This window comes from Hoplias malabaricus, chromosome 5 (genome assembly GCF_029633855.1).
Source record: "Hoplias malabaricus isolate fHopMal1 chromosome 5, fHopMal1.hap1, whole genome shotgun sequence".
NCBI classification, from domain to species: Eukaryota; Metazoa; Chordata; class Actinopteri; order Characiformes; family Erythrinidae; genus Hoplias; species Hoplias malabaricus.
The window spans coordinates 48,387,749-48,405,863 of record NC_089804.1 but is presented as its reverse complement, the minus strand read 5'-3'; the positions used below and the strand labels follow the sequence as shown (position 1 = coordinate 48,405,863).

Sequence of the window (18,115 nt, the reverse complement as noted above, 5' to 3'; positions counted from 1 at the left end):
TTTTCATTCATCCATTCATTAATTTCCTTTAAAAGCTTTTCCTGTTCAAGAGTAGAATGGCCACTAGATGCTGCACCAAGATGCCTGGATAAACAACACCATACAAACTAACACTTCATAAATGATCACATATTATCTACAAATCAAAACTCATGTTTTCATGTCTTCATAACACTACTATGGAATATTTCGATACCAACAGAAGTGCAATATTACCCAGAGAGAAAAAAAAATGATTTGCTGCAGTGACTGAATTAGTTCTAAAGCTCTCCTTTTCACAGTGCTGTGTGCACCAGCTGTCATTAGATTTCATTATGCATTAGCAAATGCAGATGCTCCTACTGAATAAAGTAACATCTGTTTTGCCCTACACCCGTTTGCTCTCAGTTCACACTGTTCCTCCTGGAGATGGCCCACTTGTTACTGTGCAAGTGTATTAGCATGGGAAATCACTGCATGAGTGTGTGTGTGTAGGAGATGTGTGCACATGATCGTGAATGTGTGCATGTGTTGGCGTGTGTGGGTGTGTCTTTGTGTGTTGGAGATGTGCACAGGGATTGAAAAGAAGCTAAAGGATAAATCTAGAACACTCAAAAATAAAGATGCTACTAGGGGTACTACGAGTGATGCCACAGAAGGATCACTTTTGCTTCTTTAAAGAACTATGTTTGGTAATAATTTTAATTTGGAAAGAACCTTTACATCAAGTGAATGTTTGATGTGAAACTTATAAAAGCGTATTCATACTCATTTTCTTAACAAACATGGTCCTATGTGAAACCAAAAGTGGTTCTTCTATGTCATTGCTCAGAGAACACTTTATAACACCTTTATTTTGTGAGTTTCCTCCAAGTGCTCTGGTTTCTTAGTCCAATAAAACAAAAAAGTGTCCATATATGTGTCCTATATGTGTGAATGTGGGAGTGTGTGGAGCCCTGTGGAGGGTGTGTTTCTGCCTTGTGCCCAGTGATTCCGGGTTGGCTCCGGACCTACTCCGACCCTTAATTGGATGAGTGGTTACAGACAACGAATGTACCTTTGAGGATAGCACCACAGTGACAGCAAAATGGGCCACCAAAGTAACAGCATAAATCAGAGACAGAGAAAAAGTGGGGTATGCAAATTTGAACAAAATCTGATTTTTTTTGTAAGCACAGAGAAAAAGATGATTAATCTCCAATCGCTCTCAGCTCAGCAGTGTCACAATATTTCACACTCAAAAAGTCAGAGGCAGGTTAATACATTTTAAAAGTCTTTATTCAAATATCCAGTTTATTTTGAGGTATGTAAGAAGAGCTGTGATTATTCAGGCACTGTTTTCTCAAATTTTCAGAACACTGACACAAACTGCCTCAATACACTACCTTCTATACTCTCCTATACTCTCTATATTGTCCTATATAACACCAATACAAATTTAAAATTTCAAGATATTCCAAAAATATTTTGATTCCATTGCAAGCACAGCTTTTAATAAACATTAGCCACACTGCACCTCTACTCTACTGGCAGAAACATTTTGGGTGAGCTTAACAAGCCAGTGGATGATATCATGATTTGACACAGCTGTATATCTGTCATAAAAATAAAAGTGCAGTCAAAACCTAACAGTCCCCTATTTCTCATTGAAAAATCTGTATTGTCCACATTTCCCACTTGACTTGGCTCCCACATTTCAATACACAGTGAGCAAAAACACTGAATGGAGAGCTTGCCAATCAACAGAAATGTCTGGGGTTGTGTTTCACGCACAGCGCGGATGCCCAAATTGCGTAACGGCATTCAGACCGAATACTTTCCTGCTGTGTGAGAATATGACTCAGGGGCATTGGCCAGACTCAATTGATACTTCAAGTCTGTAGTTTGAGTATTCATCCAAGCATAACATTTTTGGCCTCAGAACAGTGTCTGACCAGCTTAAAAATTAATACTCTTCCATCTCTTACAGAGCCAGAAAAATCTACACAGAATCAATAGAAAACAAAGCAGAACCGGACATGAGCCTGAAGCTGCATCCTTAAATCCCCCTAAACTCAACTGTGTTTGTGTATGATGTTAGCAGTACTCCCTTACTGTCTCCACTCACTGCATTAGATAACCATCAAGGCAGGCAGATAAAGCTGAATTATGGAAGCAGTCTAATCCCTCTGAAACAAGAGCACTTTAACAACCCTATGGAAATAAAGAGATGAAGAGATGGAGTTGCTGTTTAATGTCATTTCGTGCTCCGTTTGAAATGGTGTGGCTGATCTAAAAGGGGAATAATCTCTCTGCAGCATTTGTGTGTTTATTTCCTGTAAGGCTCGACTTGTTGCTTTGGTATCATGTGCTTATGGCTGTGATTTTGTGTATGATTGTGTGTGTGTGTGTGGGGGGGGGGGGGTTGTATGTGAGCTTTAGGCACTAGCTTGTCACTTAAGAGCTATATTTAGTCAGGCAGTGGCATGCAGGAGACATACACAGTCAGTCTGCACTGATGCAATATGACAGCCCTCTGCTCTCTACGCTAAACTCTTCGTACTCAACACAGTCACACACACACTCTCTCTTTCTCAAACACTTGTACCTGCACACATACAACAGGGCCCAGCTGTTTCCAATATTTTAGAACAGACATGTATGTAAGCATACAATTAATCAAGGAAAATTCAATATTTATATATAATTTAATATGGTCACATTCTAGAGCAATAGTTAAAAAGTGGCCTGTATATTAAAATTATAATACAAATTAATGTTGAAATTGTTTAAAATAGACCCAGTCAAATATCTATGGGTAATGTGATATTCAAATTAACATGTATTATTTATGTATGCATTAAAATGATTAGTTCACTGCATGTGAATCTACAAACTACAGAAGATTGTTTTTAATTTTCTGTAAAGATAATCCAGTTGGATTCACTACCGTTTATACATTTCCATTGTTCCATATTAAATTTGACATGACAAGACAAGTATATTCAGTGGATAAGTCTCTTATCTCCAATATGTACAAATAAATAAATTAATATTTAATCTTGATTATTGGTTAGTTGTTAGCAGAACTATAAATAAAATAAAAAAAAAATGTATATTATCATTTATATGTAAATAAAAATATCAGCCAGACCTTAGTAAAGACACATTTTCATAATTTCAAGGACTAAGAAAGAATGGGTACTGGTATGCAGGTCATCAAAAAGCATGCATCACTCACCAAAATACCAGGGACACATTGCATTTTTGGAATGACCAATGTAAATGGTCCAGAAATGACCTGGAATTAATTCTCTGTACATTCATGCTTTATGTTTTTGCATTCTCGTGTAAAGCCATCATTTTGACAAATCTTAAATAATTGTAGTTTTACCCAAAACTCTAACAAAAGGTGACATGCTTATAACGCAAAGCTTTAAGAAACCAAGGGTAACAAATTAAAGGTAACAAATGCATAACTAAAGGTACATCTGATCATTTAACCTAGAAAATTGTCCTATTGTGGTCAGCAGCCACTCTAAGCATCTTTCACCCTGACCTGTCCAGTCAGACTTCACTGGTTCCACAAATGGACATCTGGGAGAACAGGTTTTCTCCTTAATGGCTCACTCTGTCTTACTTAGAGGCTTTCTCATTCATCTCAGGCTTGTTCAGAAACTTCAGCCTGTCCTTAACTGTTGTCTTTTTATTTATTATATTGTTGAATTTTTATTTTGCTATAATAACAGTTTCCTTTCATGAGGACAATAAATTATATTAGCATAATTATCAAACCCCTCTACAAGTAAGACTGTCAAATAAATAAATAAATAAAATCTTTGGAGGCTGACACAAAAACATGTCCTTTTCTGCCATTGAAACTGCTCTTCTCTGATAATTAAACTTTCATTCCTTAACACTGTTGTTCCACTTTCTTGAAATGTGAAGCATATAATCAAACCACTGAAAATGTAGCTGTGATTGTAATTTAGCCTGTGCAATAATTACTTTGTTTTTTTTTTAAAGAACAACACAAACATGAATATGGGTTACACAAAATATCAGTAGCATTTTATCACGTAAAACAATAAAATCTGTGTGAATCCGTCTCTAAATAAGTTACCAACACGGAGAATAAGTAAATAAAAAATAATTGTGTATTCAACAATAAAGAAAATCTCCCGCATCTGTTCAGTAGTGACATGACACATCAGAACACAAAGCTCAGACAGTGTAAATTGTTACCCATGACAACCAAGCTCAAGAGCTGAAATCATTTATGGGGACGGCATTTTCTAAACCAGTAAGACTTAAAAACCTAAGGATTAATGTGAATTTCAAATACTACCAAATGTCATCAATCTGGTATTAACAAAATATTCTTATTTTTAATTTATAGGCCAGTGCTGTAGTGTGGTGTTGGAACTTGTCAAAGAGAATGTCATTATTAAAACCCCCATTAAAACAAAAAACAATAATAATAATAAAAAATATTGCAAAGAAACACCAATGCCTTTCTTAAGAGTTGCAATAAGTTATAATAAAACTCCTCTTCCGTTATATACCAATTGGTCTGCATTATGTGTAATTAAATTCTTGTTTGTTTTCTTTTGAGGCATAAATCAGTCCCTGTTGATTCACTGACAGGAAGAAAGGCCCAATATATAAATAAAAGAAACAATGTTCACATCAAAGTATCACCTGCATTTTGTCATGAGCCTATTTCTTTTAAAGTGGTAATGAACAACCAGTATCACCCCTCACAGCCCTAGCCGGGTGTATTTTGGTGGCGTTCACAGCCGCTGTATCAAAGCAGAGTATGTCTCTTTGATGTTGGGGAAGCAATAAAGCAACAGGAGAGACACTTGATTGCTTGCAAATATCACTTCCGAATGTCATGGTTGCTTTTTCATAGTCAGAGTCTGGTTCAAAAATGAGAGTCCCCGCTGCTGAAGACCGCAGAGTTAATGGAAAAGGTGCAGGGGGAAAAAAAGGGTCAGGATGTAGTATCTCTCGCTTCTAAGGCTGTCATCACCTGCTTCTCAAGAAAGATCAGAGAAGATAGAGTCCAAGACCAGCAGTCTTTAATCTCTGCTCTATGTTGTTGGCTGAGTGCTTCTGTACTTAGTGTGAGCTATGACATTAGTGGGACATACTATGGGCGTTACCAAAGTCCTTGTAGAATTATCTGTCCACGCTAAGTCCAACTCTGTAACCCCCTTGCTTAGTTATTTCCACATGTACAAGACAGAAGTCTTCCCAATCACAGAGATACAAGTTCAATCAACTCAAAAAAATATGAGGGGCAATGATTTAAAATCTGAGAAATACCACATAAGAACTTTGTAACATTTCAGGGTCACAAACATGGAATAGGGCAAGCATAGAAGCCAAGACATCTCTGTCCTTAACTTCCACCAGCACATCTTGGGAGATTTTCAGGTGTTATCTGCCAGTCAGGAGATAGTCCCTCCAGTAGTCTTGGCTCTAGCTTGTGCATCCTGTGGCGTTCCCAATGTCCATGTCAGCCACTGAACATCTAGGCCCTTCAGCAATTCCAGGTGAATCCACTTCATGGACCTTGCCACTGCAGAGCTTTCAAACTACCTCAGTGACTTTGGCTAAGCAAATGGAATCTGACACCCCAGACACCTATGGCCCTTCTGTCTGAATAGCAGGCATGTGTCTCAGGTGAATGAGTTTCTCAAAGGGCTCTTTCCAATGCCTGACAATAACCTCAGTCGAGTTCTCCATCCTTGCTGAGCACAGCTAGACAGCGTCCCCACTTCCCCACTTACGTTGTCGGAGTGTTTTTCAGAGCCTCTTTAAGGCCACCCGGATGCCATGGCCTCTACAAACTAATCCCACACTCCAGTGTTTGCTTCTGAAACTGCCAAAGCCACAGTCTTTTTTGTCTGCTGGTATCCATCTGCTGAATCAGGAGTTCCCTGCAGCCAAATTGGAAAAGCCTCATTCTTCCAAAGGACAGCTTCCCTCAAAACTGGCATCCACCACTGTGTTATAAGGCTGTCGCTGTAACACGCACCAACAAAATTTGACCACAGCAATATGCACAAAATCCACAATGGAGGTTTTATTCAAGGTGAATTCAGAATCCAATTCCCTTGCCTCCTACGGAATGTGTGAAAAATTATCTTGGCAGTGAAAGTTGAAATCAGTCTGGAAAGAGATCTCTGCCATATTTTCTCAGCAAACTCTAATTATACATTTGGGTCTACTAGGATTCTCTGGCTTTTGTCCCCACCATCTGAACCAACCCATCACCAGATGGTGATCAGGTGACAGCTCAGCACCTCTCTTTACTCAAGTGTTCAAAATATGTGCTCTCAGATCAGAAGACACAACTGTAAAGTCGATAATGGACTTTTGGCCCAAACTGATCTTGTACGCTTTGAAGCAACCTTGTTTTCAAACATGGCGTTCGTATTGGACAAACCATAGGTGTCAAATAACATCCCACCACCCCATTACAGATCAGGCAGACCCTTCCTTGCAATTACTCCTCTCAAGGTTGCTTAGTCATTGCCAACACAAGCATTTAATTTCGGCAAAACAATGGATCTCATTTACTGAGACACTCTCCAACAGTAACAGCCACCAGACTGGGACTGGTAAGTATCCCCATGAGCCTCTCACACTGAGTAGGAGCAAAACCATTCCCCATCAAGGAATCTGGTTCCAGAGCTCACTATGCTCTTGCTCCTTCCAGCTCCTTCCCTACAGTGAGGAGGCCACATGCCAAGAACCAGTTTACGCTGCCAAGTTCCATTCTAGCAGGGACCCCATCACCCCTGCCCTGTGCCTGATGGGCACTGCACCATACACTTATTCTGAATCTTGCAGGTGGTGGGTGGAGCTGTGGAATGAGAGTTGCCCAGTCACCAGGTGCTTGTCAGTAACCCTTTCTCAGGCAGGGTATGCATTTTTCTCTTTTTTTGTGTTCATAAGGGTGCTTCTTAGACTATGTTTGCCTGGGTCTTCACTCCAGATCTTTTCACCATGGGAGAACCAACTGTGATCCCATAGCTCCCAGCGAAATGGGCCAGCCTCCAGGCTTCATGTCTTTTAAAAACAAATGTAATAATTAAAGGTTTTCAGCTTATTCAGAATATTACATATAGATACAATAGCTCCACAGCGGGACAGCACAAGCTGGTTGTTTTTAGTGATGGGCAAGACATCCCTCTCCAAACAGACACTATGTTATTAGTAACTCCTGTTTCACCCAGTGACTGGTTTACACTCTTTGGTTTTATTTCTTTTTGGCAAGACACAGCTACAGCATATGTACAAATGCTTTAAGAGGTGAAGGATTACCGCTGTCGAGCCTCAGCCTACAGAATGGCATGGCTCAAAGCTAATGACTGTCCAACAGTGCCAAGGGACATTAATTATATGCTCACTCTCACTTTCTGTCTGAAACCACACAGACTAGGCTTAATATAGAGATCCTTCAACTTAGACAAGAAAAGATAAAGAGACTGGGCAGAAAACCCAATGCAATTATTTCCCCAATCCTCCAATAAATATTTAATATAAAAAAAAAATAAATAAAAAAAATAAAAAAAAAACTTAATTTCATCATCCGTATGGTTACATGACATTTACATAAACCGTATAAGTAACACAAACCTATTTAAACATCTATAAAGTGTTAATCCAAACAGTGGCAGCTGTCACAAAAATTCCCATATGTTTTATAGAAACTGCTTGTTATGAGCATTTATAAATAATCATAGATCATGTCAGTTGTTCTAAAAGGCTTATGTAAGTGACATGTAGATTAATGATTAAACAACAAAATAAATTCACAATATGGTGTAGTTACTTGTACAATAAAAAAAAGCTGCATTTGTTCCTCTTTGTCTGAACAACTGCATTTATTATCCTGTCTAGTTAAAACATTGCGAAGTGTAATTACTTCCCCCACTAAATCATCCTCACTATTGTCACTGATCTGTTTTTAGATTCAAACTGGACAATGAGAGACAATCTAGGAAGGCACAAAAGCGGCTTCGAGCTGAAACAAATATTGTTCTAGTGTCAAAACAAGTTCTAAATCTGGGCAGCGGTTTCAAGGGTATGGATTAAGTGATCATTATTCAAGTCCAATTGGCTTTAAAGTAATTCCTAACACCTGCGGGATGGAAATAGCTCGTATTTGAATTCTGTTACTAATTTTAATGGGTCTAGAACATGAAAATCCATACTGAAGTCCATCCTCTGTGCAGTGCTTCATATGAAGGATGCTCATATTGATGTAGTGGGGCATGGGTCAAAGCAGTCATTGTGATGTGGTCATACTGATATCTGAGGGAATACTGGGTGGGGATAGTCAAGTAAGAAGTGAGAAAAAAACAAGACTTTTTAAGATGTGCTTAAGCATTATTAAAAGAGAGAAAAATGGGACACTTAACCACATATTACCTGGTAGAAAAGCAAAACTCTTTCTGAGAGGATGTGGAGCTGTACAATTTTTGTAAAAATAAGTCAACAAGAAGCTCCTGGTCTCAGAACAATGAACTGTTCGCCCCAGAGCCCAAACCACAACATAAGTGAATTTACATGGGATTACTCTGAACTGTAAAAAGCAGATGATACAAAAAACTAAAGTTTAAATTTGTTTGTTTTTGTTTTTTGTTTTGTTTGAACACTGAGAATGAGTATATTTATTTTGGCTGGACTGCCTACCAGGCCGGCCTAGAAGAGGCATTTTTGCTTATTGACCGAATGACTGGCTGACTGACTCCTAATGTTGAAACGCGCATGCACAAGTAGGAACTGTTAGTTCAGCCATATTTCGCAGAGACAACTTACGATGGTGCTACTGTTGTTAGTTCAGCCATATTTCACATTTCAGTTCTTGAACTAAATTTGGAACCGTTCGCATTTCCTCCAACATAAACTGGTTCGAGAACCAGAAAAAAATTGTTCCCAGCTGGAACCAAAGTATAGTAGTTTCTTCAGAGCAAACCATGGCTGAATAATAGGATATAACACAGGAAAGTGCTCAGTTTGTGTGTGTTTCTGGGGCTGTGTTTAGCGGGACACCATGCATGTTAGCCAGAGCCTCGGCTCAGCGTTGGTTAGTTCACAAGCTCAGCAGGACGGCTCAGAACTCTGCAACATTTACACAGGTATTATATCTCACAGAGAGAGGAAGACAGCTGAATTTGTCTTATTTCATGCGAGTGTGTGCCTTTGACTGAAATATTGTAAAGGGAAGTGGTGGAGAGACATTTTGTGTCGTCAATGTGTTTATAAAACTCCATATAGCTGCACACACCCTCCTTAAACTTCAAATGCTTTAACCTGTTACACTGAATAAATAAGTAATTGTAATTCTTAAAATCAACAAAATGTTCTTGGTCTTCTTTGTTCTTTAGTGGTAGATCATCAAGCATTTATTTAAAAAAAAAAAATGAACAAGAAAAACACTGATGCCGGTGTTCTCCTTTAATCAAAACGTTGTTCTCCTTTTTTCATTTCTGCATTTATAAATCCTGCTCTTCCTGCTCTGTTCAACATAATCACATAATAAAAACCACATGTAAAGCTTCTCCAGACCTTCTAATGACAAGGGCATGTATTTTGGGCTTTCCTGTTTTTGAAATGACAGAAACACCTCTGTGACAATGGCTATATGGCTAATGGCAGTCCAGCAAAACTAGGCTTGCCTAGTTTCTCTTTGCTCCTGTTATATTATATTTTATTTATATGTTGAGTAATTAAGTAAGTTCATGGCTTGCCCTGACAATGAGAAATGAAGAAAGAACATAATGTTTTTGTTTTTTTTTGACAGGAAATTCAATAAATTGAATAAATTGGTCTCTGAATTTTCCACAGTACTCTGCACCTCCATATATACAGATTTCTATTCTACACCAAGTTCTGTTTGTGTTCCACCATTATATAAGAGTAAAAATCATTTTTGTTCTGCACTCCTACTGCTTTGTGATATTAAACACTGTGCCTTCATTAAGGAACCCCAGCTGAATCGATTTCACATCAAGTTGATGCATGCTCTCTCTGTAAGCAGAGTTCACACATTATAACCAGCAGTCAAACACAGAAAGATGCCCTGCATTCAGGAATAAATTGCCTTCTTTTGAATTTCAAATCTAACAACATTTACACAGCACTGCAACATTCAAGACTCACCAGAACTTCCTGGGCTTCCCAATTCGGAACGGCGAGCAAGGCATGTTGGGTCCTTTAAGGTGAAGTCTGAGTTTTGTAGTGTTAACTCAAGATTTTTCAGCTGTCCACAGTTCGAAATGTCAGCAAAGTTCTTCAGAAGTCAGGGAAACGGAAGACAGCCTTAAGGTGCAGATTGTGGTTTGTCTCTTGTCTGTTGCTGTGGGATGCTGTTTCTTATTGACAGGCTAATGGCAGTTTGCTAATGCTTCTTGTTTCATAGGCTCTGAGTCTCAGGAGCAAACAATGTCCTTCAGAATGAAAACTTATAGTTCAAAATAGCTGCACTGGTTCTAAAGTAGACAGTTCCAGACCAGCTTTAACCACTTTCTTTTTTTGGTAAAAATAAGACACATTTTAATCATGCAACTGTTCAATCAACACCTTACTAACTAACTATCTGTGAAAATGTCTAAAGGTGCTACTAGCACAATACTGATAAATGCCAGTCATAAAATGGTTCTACATGGATCTTGTCAGATATTAGCATTAATCAGAATAAAACCTTGGAAAAGACTTTGTTCGTGCCCAGATCTATTACAGATCATTTCAGATAATATCACAGAAAATTCATATTTATTTTATACATCTGTTTTTTTGGACAAAAAAGGCCTTGTATATTATAAAAATGCCAACACTGTTCTGTCTGTTCAGCTGTAGAACCTCTGCACGTCCTAAAAGCAAAATATCAATATACGACAAAAACTAAACATATAAAAGTTTTGTATATATGACCAGAGTCAGAGTTAATTATACCAAGAAATGCCTTCAGTTCTAAAGTAGATACTTAAAATACTTCCACATCCTTAATTTAAAAAGAAAACTACACTTTCCCATACAGACTGTGCTACTGTTCTTCCAGCATTACCCTGCCTGCATAGTTGTAAAACAAGTCTGCAAGCTCCAACTGCAAAATACTGATAAATGACATGCCACTTTGCTTGTCCTTAGCTGTCCAACGAAATATCCTCTGTTCTAGTGTAGATACTCTCACAATGTGTCCTTAAACTCACCACTGAAAAGCCAGAGATCTGTTCTTTCTTTGCAAAAAGGAGATACATTTTAATTATGACATTTTCTACGACATTCAGTTCCCTCTGTTCTACTACCATTACGCTGCAAGCATGCCTATACCAAACGCTGCAAGCTCTTAAAGCTAAAACTAACAACCATCGCCTACTACAGCTATGGAATAACTATGTTAGGTGACATAGTCATAGATCCTGGTCCTCTGCAGAACACACAGTCAGTAGACTCTCCTCTCCCTGGACGCCGGGCACAAAGTGCTGCAGTAGCAGCAGGATGCCAGCAGTTAGATCAGGGGAAACCTGAGAGAGATAGAGAGATAGAGAGAGAGAGATAGAGAGAGAGAGAGAAAGAGAGAGAGGCTCCAACACGCTGACCTTCAAGGGCTGGACGAACCTGCTGTCCATCTGCTTCTGGGCTCTGGAGCAAGGCCTTCACATACTTGCTGCCATCACAGCCACACACTCCCACACACACTGTGTTAGAATGTGGCGTGGAGGAGGGAGTGTCTCATCTGCACCTCAGCCTCACTGCCCTGCCAACGCTGCAGAGCTGCCGATGGTTACCGTGGCAACCGGACACTGTCCTCCCGGCCTGGGACCACTCTCTGACTTCCTGTCTACCTTCACCTCCCTAAGCTACTGCCAGACTACTGTGTGAGCATGCACACACACGCACACCCCCATGCCAACTTACTCAGTAAACAAGCACCACTGCCTCTGCTTTCAGACATGGTTGGTGGTGATCACATTGCGGGAGGGACAAGGGATTTACTCCCATTTCCAATAGTCGTGATCAGAATTATGGGCTAAAAGATAAATGGTTGGAAAGGTGTATTTTGACAGAGTTCTACTAGTCGTGATCATTATTCATGAAGTGTGGGAGAGCAAAAAAAAAATGCTATCAAATGTAACAAATGCCCATAGGATAAAAATATATTATACGTCCATTTGAGGGAAAGGAACAAAAAACATTAATCACATTCAAGTGTACTGTTGTTTCATTGATTTAAGGCATATCAGGAAGATAAGACCACTTTTTTTAACCTGACCAGATGATTGAAAGAGACAGTATCTACTACATGCAAATGACCTTTTTCTTCTTGCTAATAAACTCACTGTTAATTGTAGATGGATAATTAAAAAAAAAAAAACAACTATGTAAAAGCTACAGAGTTTGACAGTTCCAATAACAAAAAGTGCCCACAGAATGAATACACCAATCTAAAGACAACAGTCATATAATTGCTGATAAGAACAGTGCATGGTGGTGGGAGCAAGCAGCTGCTCCTTATACACAGCAGGAACTCCAACATCCTGATTTGCTTTTTCCCCCTAGTACATGTTCTTTTGTTATTGTTTGCTTCTTATCTCTCACCGATTCCAGCCCATTTATCACATCCATGTGTCCACTCTGTATCCCCAACTTCTCATTATCTCTCAAAGGCATTCCTAGTCTGTGTGACTGCCCCTTTGTCTTTGCCATGTATTTCTTTTTTTTCATTATTCGATTTCTTTGGTATTTTTGGTCCAATTCTTTGTGTCTGTGTACTAATTAAAACCATTAAAACCATCTTGCACTTTGCATCTAACCTCTATGCCTGCTTTGTAATAGAAACCTTTAAAGCAAAATGGATAATTATTTTATAGACTTTTATTGAACAAATACCAGTGCCATAAGGCTGGACCCCTTTATGCAAACAGAGTAAAGAATGAGAGGCGAGAATAACATGGAAAACAGTGGACAGTTCAAGACCTTGCCATCAGAAATTGCACAATGCAGTGGAAATTCATAAACAGATTTGCTATCAGAGCAGCTTCAGGCACAATGAGCCAAGCAATGTGAAAACAACTGGCACCTTAACATTTATTTAGATGGACCCGTTTCTAACAGGAAAGATGATAACTAATTTTTCACTCTGACGATCTCTACACCATCTCGAAAGAAGAGCTCTAAACTGTACAATCATTAAAAATGTTTAGTCTCACGGAGCGTATGGGTCACACTGGATAGTTCAAATAAAATCCTTGCAACAAAGCTTTGATTAATCCATAGATGTGTATTAGTACCAAATGGGTGAAAGAAAATAAACAGCAAAGAGCTTTTATTGAATGAAGACTCACCATAAGCTTCTAGCTTTGGAGAAGGTCTTGTCAACTCTGAAACACAAGGAGAAATTTAAGTCAGCCCTTCTGACATTTACTGCTCTTTCCACATCATCAAACAAAATGTACTTATCTTAATCTATTCAAAACATTTCAGACCATTACTTTTTTGCAAATATATGTTTAAATCATATAAATATGGGATGAATTTATGACCCAAACCGTTATGCATTAAACAGGATACAGTAACCGGAAAATGTCATATACAATACTATCTCTGTTGGAGTAGTTTGAGTGAGATCCGTGAGGTGTTTCACATAAAAACAATCAATCACAATGCCAAAATGTAAAATTTAATTAATAATTAAAAGCTTTTATTGCTCTAAATGACCAAATATTCTCTGTAGCAGTAGAGATTTGATCTTGAAGCACACACTGTAGTCTAGATACACTATATTGCCAAAAGTAGTCTGTCTTTACACACATATGAACTTTAGTGGCATCCCATTCTTAATCCGTAAAGTTTAATGTAGTGTCGCCCACCCTTTGCATCTATAGCAGCTTCAGCTCGTCTGGGAAGGCTTTCCACAAGGTTTAGGAATGTGTTCATTCCTGGGTTATACAGAGAAGTCAAGTTCTTCCACATCTAACTCACTTATCCATGTGTTTATTGACCTTGCTTTGTGCACTGGTGCACAGTCATGTTCCCTCAAAGTTAGGAGCATGAAATTGTCCAGTCAAATGTTTGGACACGCCCACTCAGGCAATTCTTTATTTTAGGCCATTTTCCATATATTGTTAATGTACAGTACCAATCAAAGGTTTGGACATCTTCTCATTCAATGGTTTTTCTTTGTTTATTATTTTCTACATTATAAATTATTACTGAAGACGTTAAAATTATATATGAACATATGGAATTATTCAGTAAACAAAAAAAGTTTACTTAAATCAGCTTCATAAGGTCATCACCTGGAATGGTTTTCAGTGAATAGCTATGGCCTCATCAAGAGTTAATTTGTAGAACTGCTCGCCTTAATGCGTTGAGACCATAACTTGGGTTGTGCAGTGGTAGGGCTGGTACACAGTTCTATACAGTGTATAGCCCTATTCAACCAAGGACTAATGAAGATGTGTCCAAACCTCTGACCAGTACTGTATCTTGGTATGCTGAAGCAAGTACCATTCTCCTGGCAACCTCCAAACCCAGATTCATCCATTGGATTGCCAGAGGAAGAAGCATGATTTGTCACTCCAGAAAACATGCATCCACTACTCTAGAGTCCAGTGGCCGCATGTTTTACACCACTGAATCAGATGCTTTGAACGACATTTGATGATTTAAGGCCTGGATTCAGCTGCTTGGCCATAGAGACCCATTCCATGAAGCTCTCAACACACTGTTCTTGAGTTGGTCACCTCTGCTCACAATGCTCCTCAGCATCCGCTGGCCCTGCTCTGCCATTTTACTGGACTACCATGTGGCCGAGTTGCTGTCGTTCCCAATCTCTTCCATTTTGTAATCTTATCACGATACCGTGTTGAAATTCACTGAGCTCCTGAGAGCAACCCATTATTTCACAAATGTTTGTAGAAGCAGTCTGCATGCCTAGGTGCTTGGTTTTATACCCCTGCGGTGATTGGAACATCTGAATTCAATGATTTGGAAGGGTGATACTTTTGGCAATATAGTGTATTTTACCAGCTTTTATTTATTTAGTTTAATAATTTGTTGGTTTGCTTTTGATTTTATTTTGGTAAAAGATCTATATTTCTCTCTATTAAAAAGAAAAACTCCAGCTGTAAGCTTCAACGAGACCGAGTAGAATTCTCTTTTGCTAAATTCTGCACCTAATGCAAAAACTTTTCTACAGCTGACGCACTTTAACAGCAAATGCATGGTCAGGAACGTTTGTCAGCTGAAGACCAGGATAAATGGCTTAGTGCCAGAGTCCCCAGTGTTCTGTGAGGCCCATAAAGTGAGTAATGTGTATAAATGTGTTGTGTCCACCCAGTGGGGTTCAGCTCACCAGCCCTGACCGCCATTCATTAACTTTTTGCTCCCCCCGGCCACCGAGCAGGGGAGGCAGGTTGCCATGGTGCCCATTTAAAAGGGGCAAAAAAGAACTAAGAATCCACATAGTGTCCCCTGACACATGTGCACAGCAATTTTTACTGGTATCCATGGTCTGATAGACTTGTCCACATACAAACGTTCCAGATCTTAGCAAGAGTGGTTTCCTTTGGCATTATTATATCATGGAAGAGGATTACCTTACACAAGGAATACAATCTCAGAAAATATTTCTTGAAAAATAAGTTTTGTCTAGAAGTTAAATACATACAGAGAGGCCTTTTTAGCATGGCTTCATTTTAAATACATCTGTGTTAAATACACAGAAACAAATAAATACATATAATTTAATAATGAATCAAATCCAGAGAGATGGTTATGCAAAAATGCATGAAGTGGATATTAGATGAAAGAAGACAGAAAGAAAGAAAGAAAAAAAAAACCTTAATATTGCCATTCAAATAGAAAAGAGCGACGAGACCTGCACAGTGAGCAGATTACACAATAGAAATTAAAAGAACATTCAGAAAATATGCACAGATCTTACAAATCGACACAGTGAGAATATCCCATAAACATCATCAGTTCATGAAGAAACATCAGTGTTTCCACTTTACATTTTTCATGTCCCGGAACGACATATGTACGCATTGATATTTATGACTGTATATTCAGAATGGATTTATAACATCCCCTTTCTTAAGCCGGGCAAATCCTACTTGAATGCATTAGTTACATAAACATCTCAGTAACATAAACACATCACACAAGGCTGCAAATGTACAGAGTACAGGGATCTGAATAGATCCCTTCCCACCATATGCTGGGACCCTGCCTGCCAAGCATTATTTGTAGAGGAAGCTGCTTGTCCTCTCCCATAATCCTCTAATCAGGCCAGTAGATGGAGCTGTGATACAACACTCATAAATGTGCAATCGCAATAGAACGTACATTGTGAACACAAACATCAGTCAACTACTGTCAGATTTGAATACATTTCCCATTTGTATTTCATGATGGGTCATTGTTCAAACAGCAATGAGGAACACAGAAGTATTCACAGGCACAAAGTAAGTCTGAGAAAGCATCTTTATCAAACATGGATACACAACCAACACCAACACCGGGTCTCAGTAACACTTGTGTGGGGGTTGCTAAGACAAACTCCTTATTAATACCCCTCTTCAAACACAAGCATTAAAAGGTGAATTTCTACAGCCCACATTCCATAGTCTCTATTATTCCATACATCACTCTCAACCTTGGTGATACCACTGTTAAATCTTCAGAAACTCTTTGTAAAATTGGCATGTTTTTAACTTCTACTTTCACTTCAAATACACATTAGTGCTCTACTTAAAATCATTTATTCTACATCCATAACGCCACTCGTATTCGGCCCATGCCCACCAAGGGATTCGTGCTTTCATGTGGTTCATACTTTCATTCATCACCACTGGATCAGAGCAGCTCACTTCTTGCTGGCATCCCAGACATCATTTTATTATTATGTTTTTATTTACATTTTGCACAGCTCCCCATTTTTTATTTATTTATTTCATTTTTGGAAGGAAATGGGGTTTGTAGATTCAGTCCCAGTTCTAATATTTTATACATTTAAGCACCTAGGGTCTAAAATCTGTGTAGATGGAGAGACAGAGAGATATCTCTGCAAAAGATGCTTGTTGATCTCTTAAACATAACAAACAGTAAGAAACTAATTAAAAGTTTTCACTTTAAGAGGTGGATAGTGCTAGCTCCACGACTCCAGTCATGCCCAGCACAGTTTTTGTTTTACCAACAAGTCACCTGAGTCATATCTCTTAATTATCAACTCTATCTTGATCTGGATGAGGTGTGTTAGAGCAGAGAAAACAAAAAACTATGCAGTGTAGGGTGGAGCTCCAGGTATGGAGTTGGGAAACACAGGTTTATGTCACATGGTCAAGATTGAAATCAAGATGCATTTGATTAGTACCAAAAAATGTCTTTCCTTCTCACTCTGCAGATACAGGTAGGGTTATCATATATAATCTGCCAAAAGAGTACAAACTAACTGCGTACTAATAATCTTCTTCTCAAGAAGTATCTAAGATTTACAGTTAAAGGAGCAGCAAACAGTGATGGAAGTGATTATTTATTAAACGTACATTTTGTAATTGCTAAACTCTGATTAGTCAATCAAGGCGGCACGGTGGAGCAGCAGGTAGTGTACCTGGCAGGGACCTGGAGGTTATGGATTTGAGTCCCCCTCCGGGTGACTGTCTGTGAGGAGTTTGGTGTGTTCTCCCTGTGTCCGTGTGGGTTTCCTCCTGCTGCTCCGGTTTCCTCCCACGGTCCAAAAACACACATTGGTAGGTGGATTGGCGACTCAAAAGCGCCCATAGGCGTGAGTGTGTGCCACCCTGCGGGAGGTTTGCGCCCCCTCTGGGATGTGTTCCCACTTGCGCCCAGTGGTTCCTGGAGGGCTCCGGACCCACTGCCACCCTGAACTGGATAAGTGGTTTCAGACAATGAATGAAAACTGCTATTTTATTCCAAAATAAACCAACTTTTAATCCACAGAATGGGTCTCCCACATGGAAGCAGTCATGTTTAAAAAAGGAGAATCTCTGATTCTCTCTGACCCCTTCAGATAATTAGGTGTCAGTATAATGTTTATAATATGAATAAAAATCACTGAAGAATTTGTAGATGTTTTAAAAGGACAATAGAAAATGTGAAGCTCTACACT

At 38.9% G+C, this 18,115-nt stretch overlaps 1 protein-coding gene across 10 annotated transcripts in view; it reads right to left on the bottom strand.

The window, feature by feature from the left end:
* The window catches only part of rap1gapa (RAP1 GTPase activating protein a), a 103,808-nt gene that overhangs the window by 67,296 nt on the left and 18,397 nt on the right, over positions 1 to 18,115 (bottom strand). For 9 of the 10 annotated variants that reach the window (XM_066671581.1, XM_066671571.1, XM_066671577.1 and 6 more), the window contains exon 2: positions 13,326 to 13,361. In XM_066671581.1, coding sequence (XP_066527678.1) covers positions 13,326 to 13,361 — 36 coding nt within the window. Of the gene's footprint in view, positions 1 to 10,140; positions 10,250 to 13,325; positions 13,362 to 18,115 lie in introns of those variants that run through there. The other variant, XM_066671572.1, reaches the window with a different exon arrangement.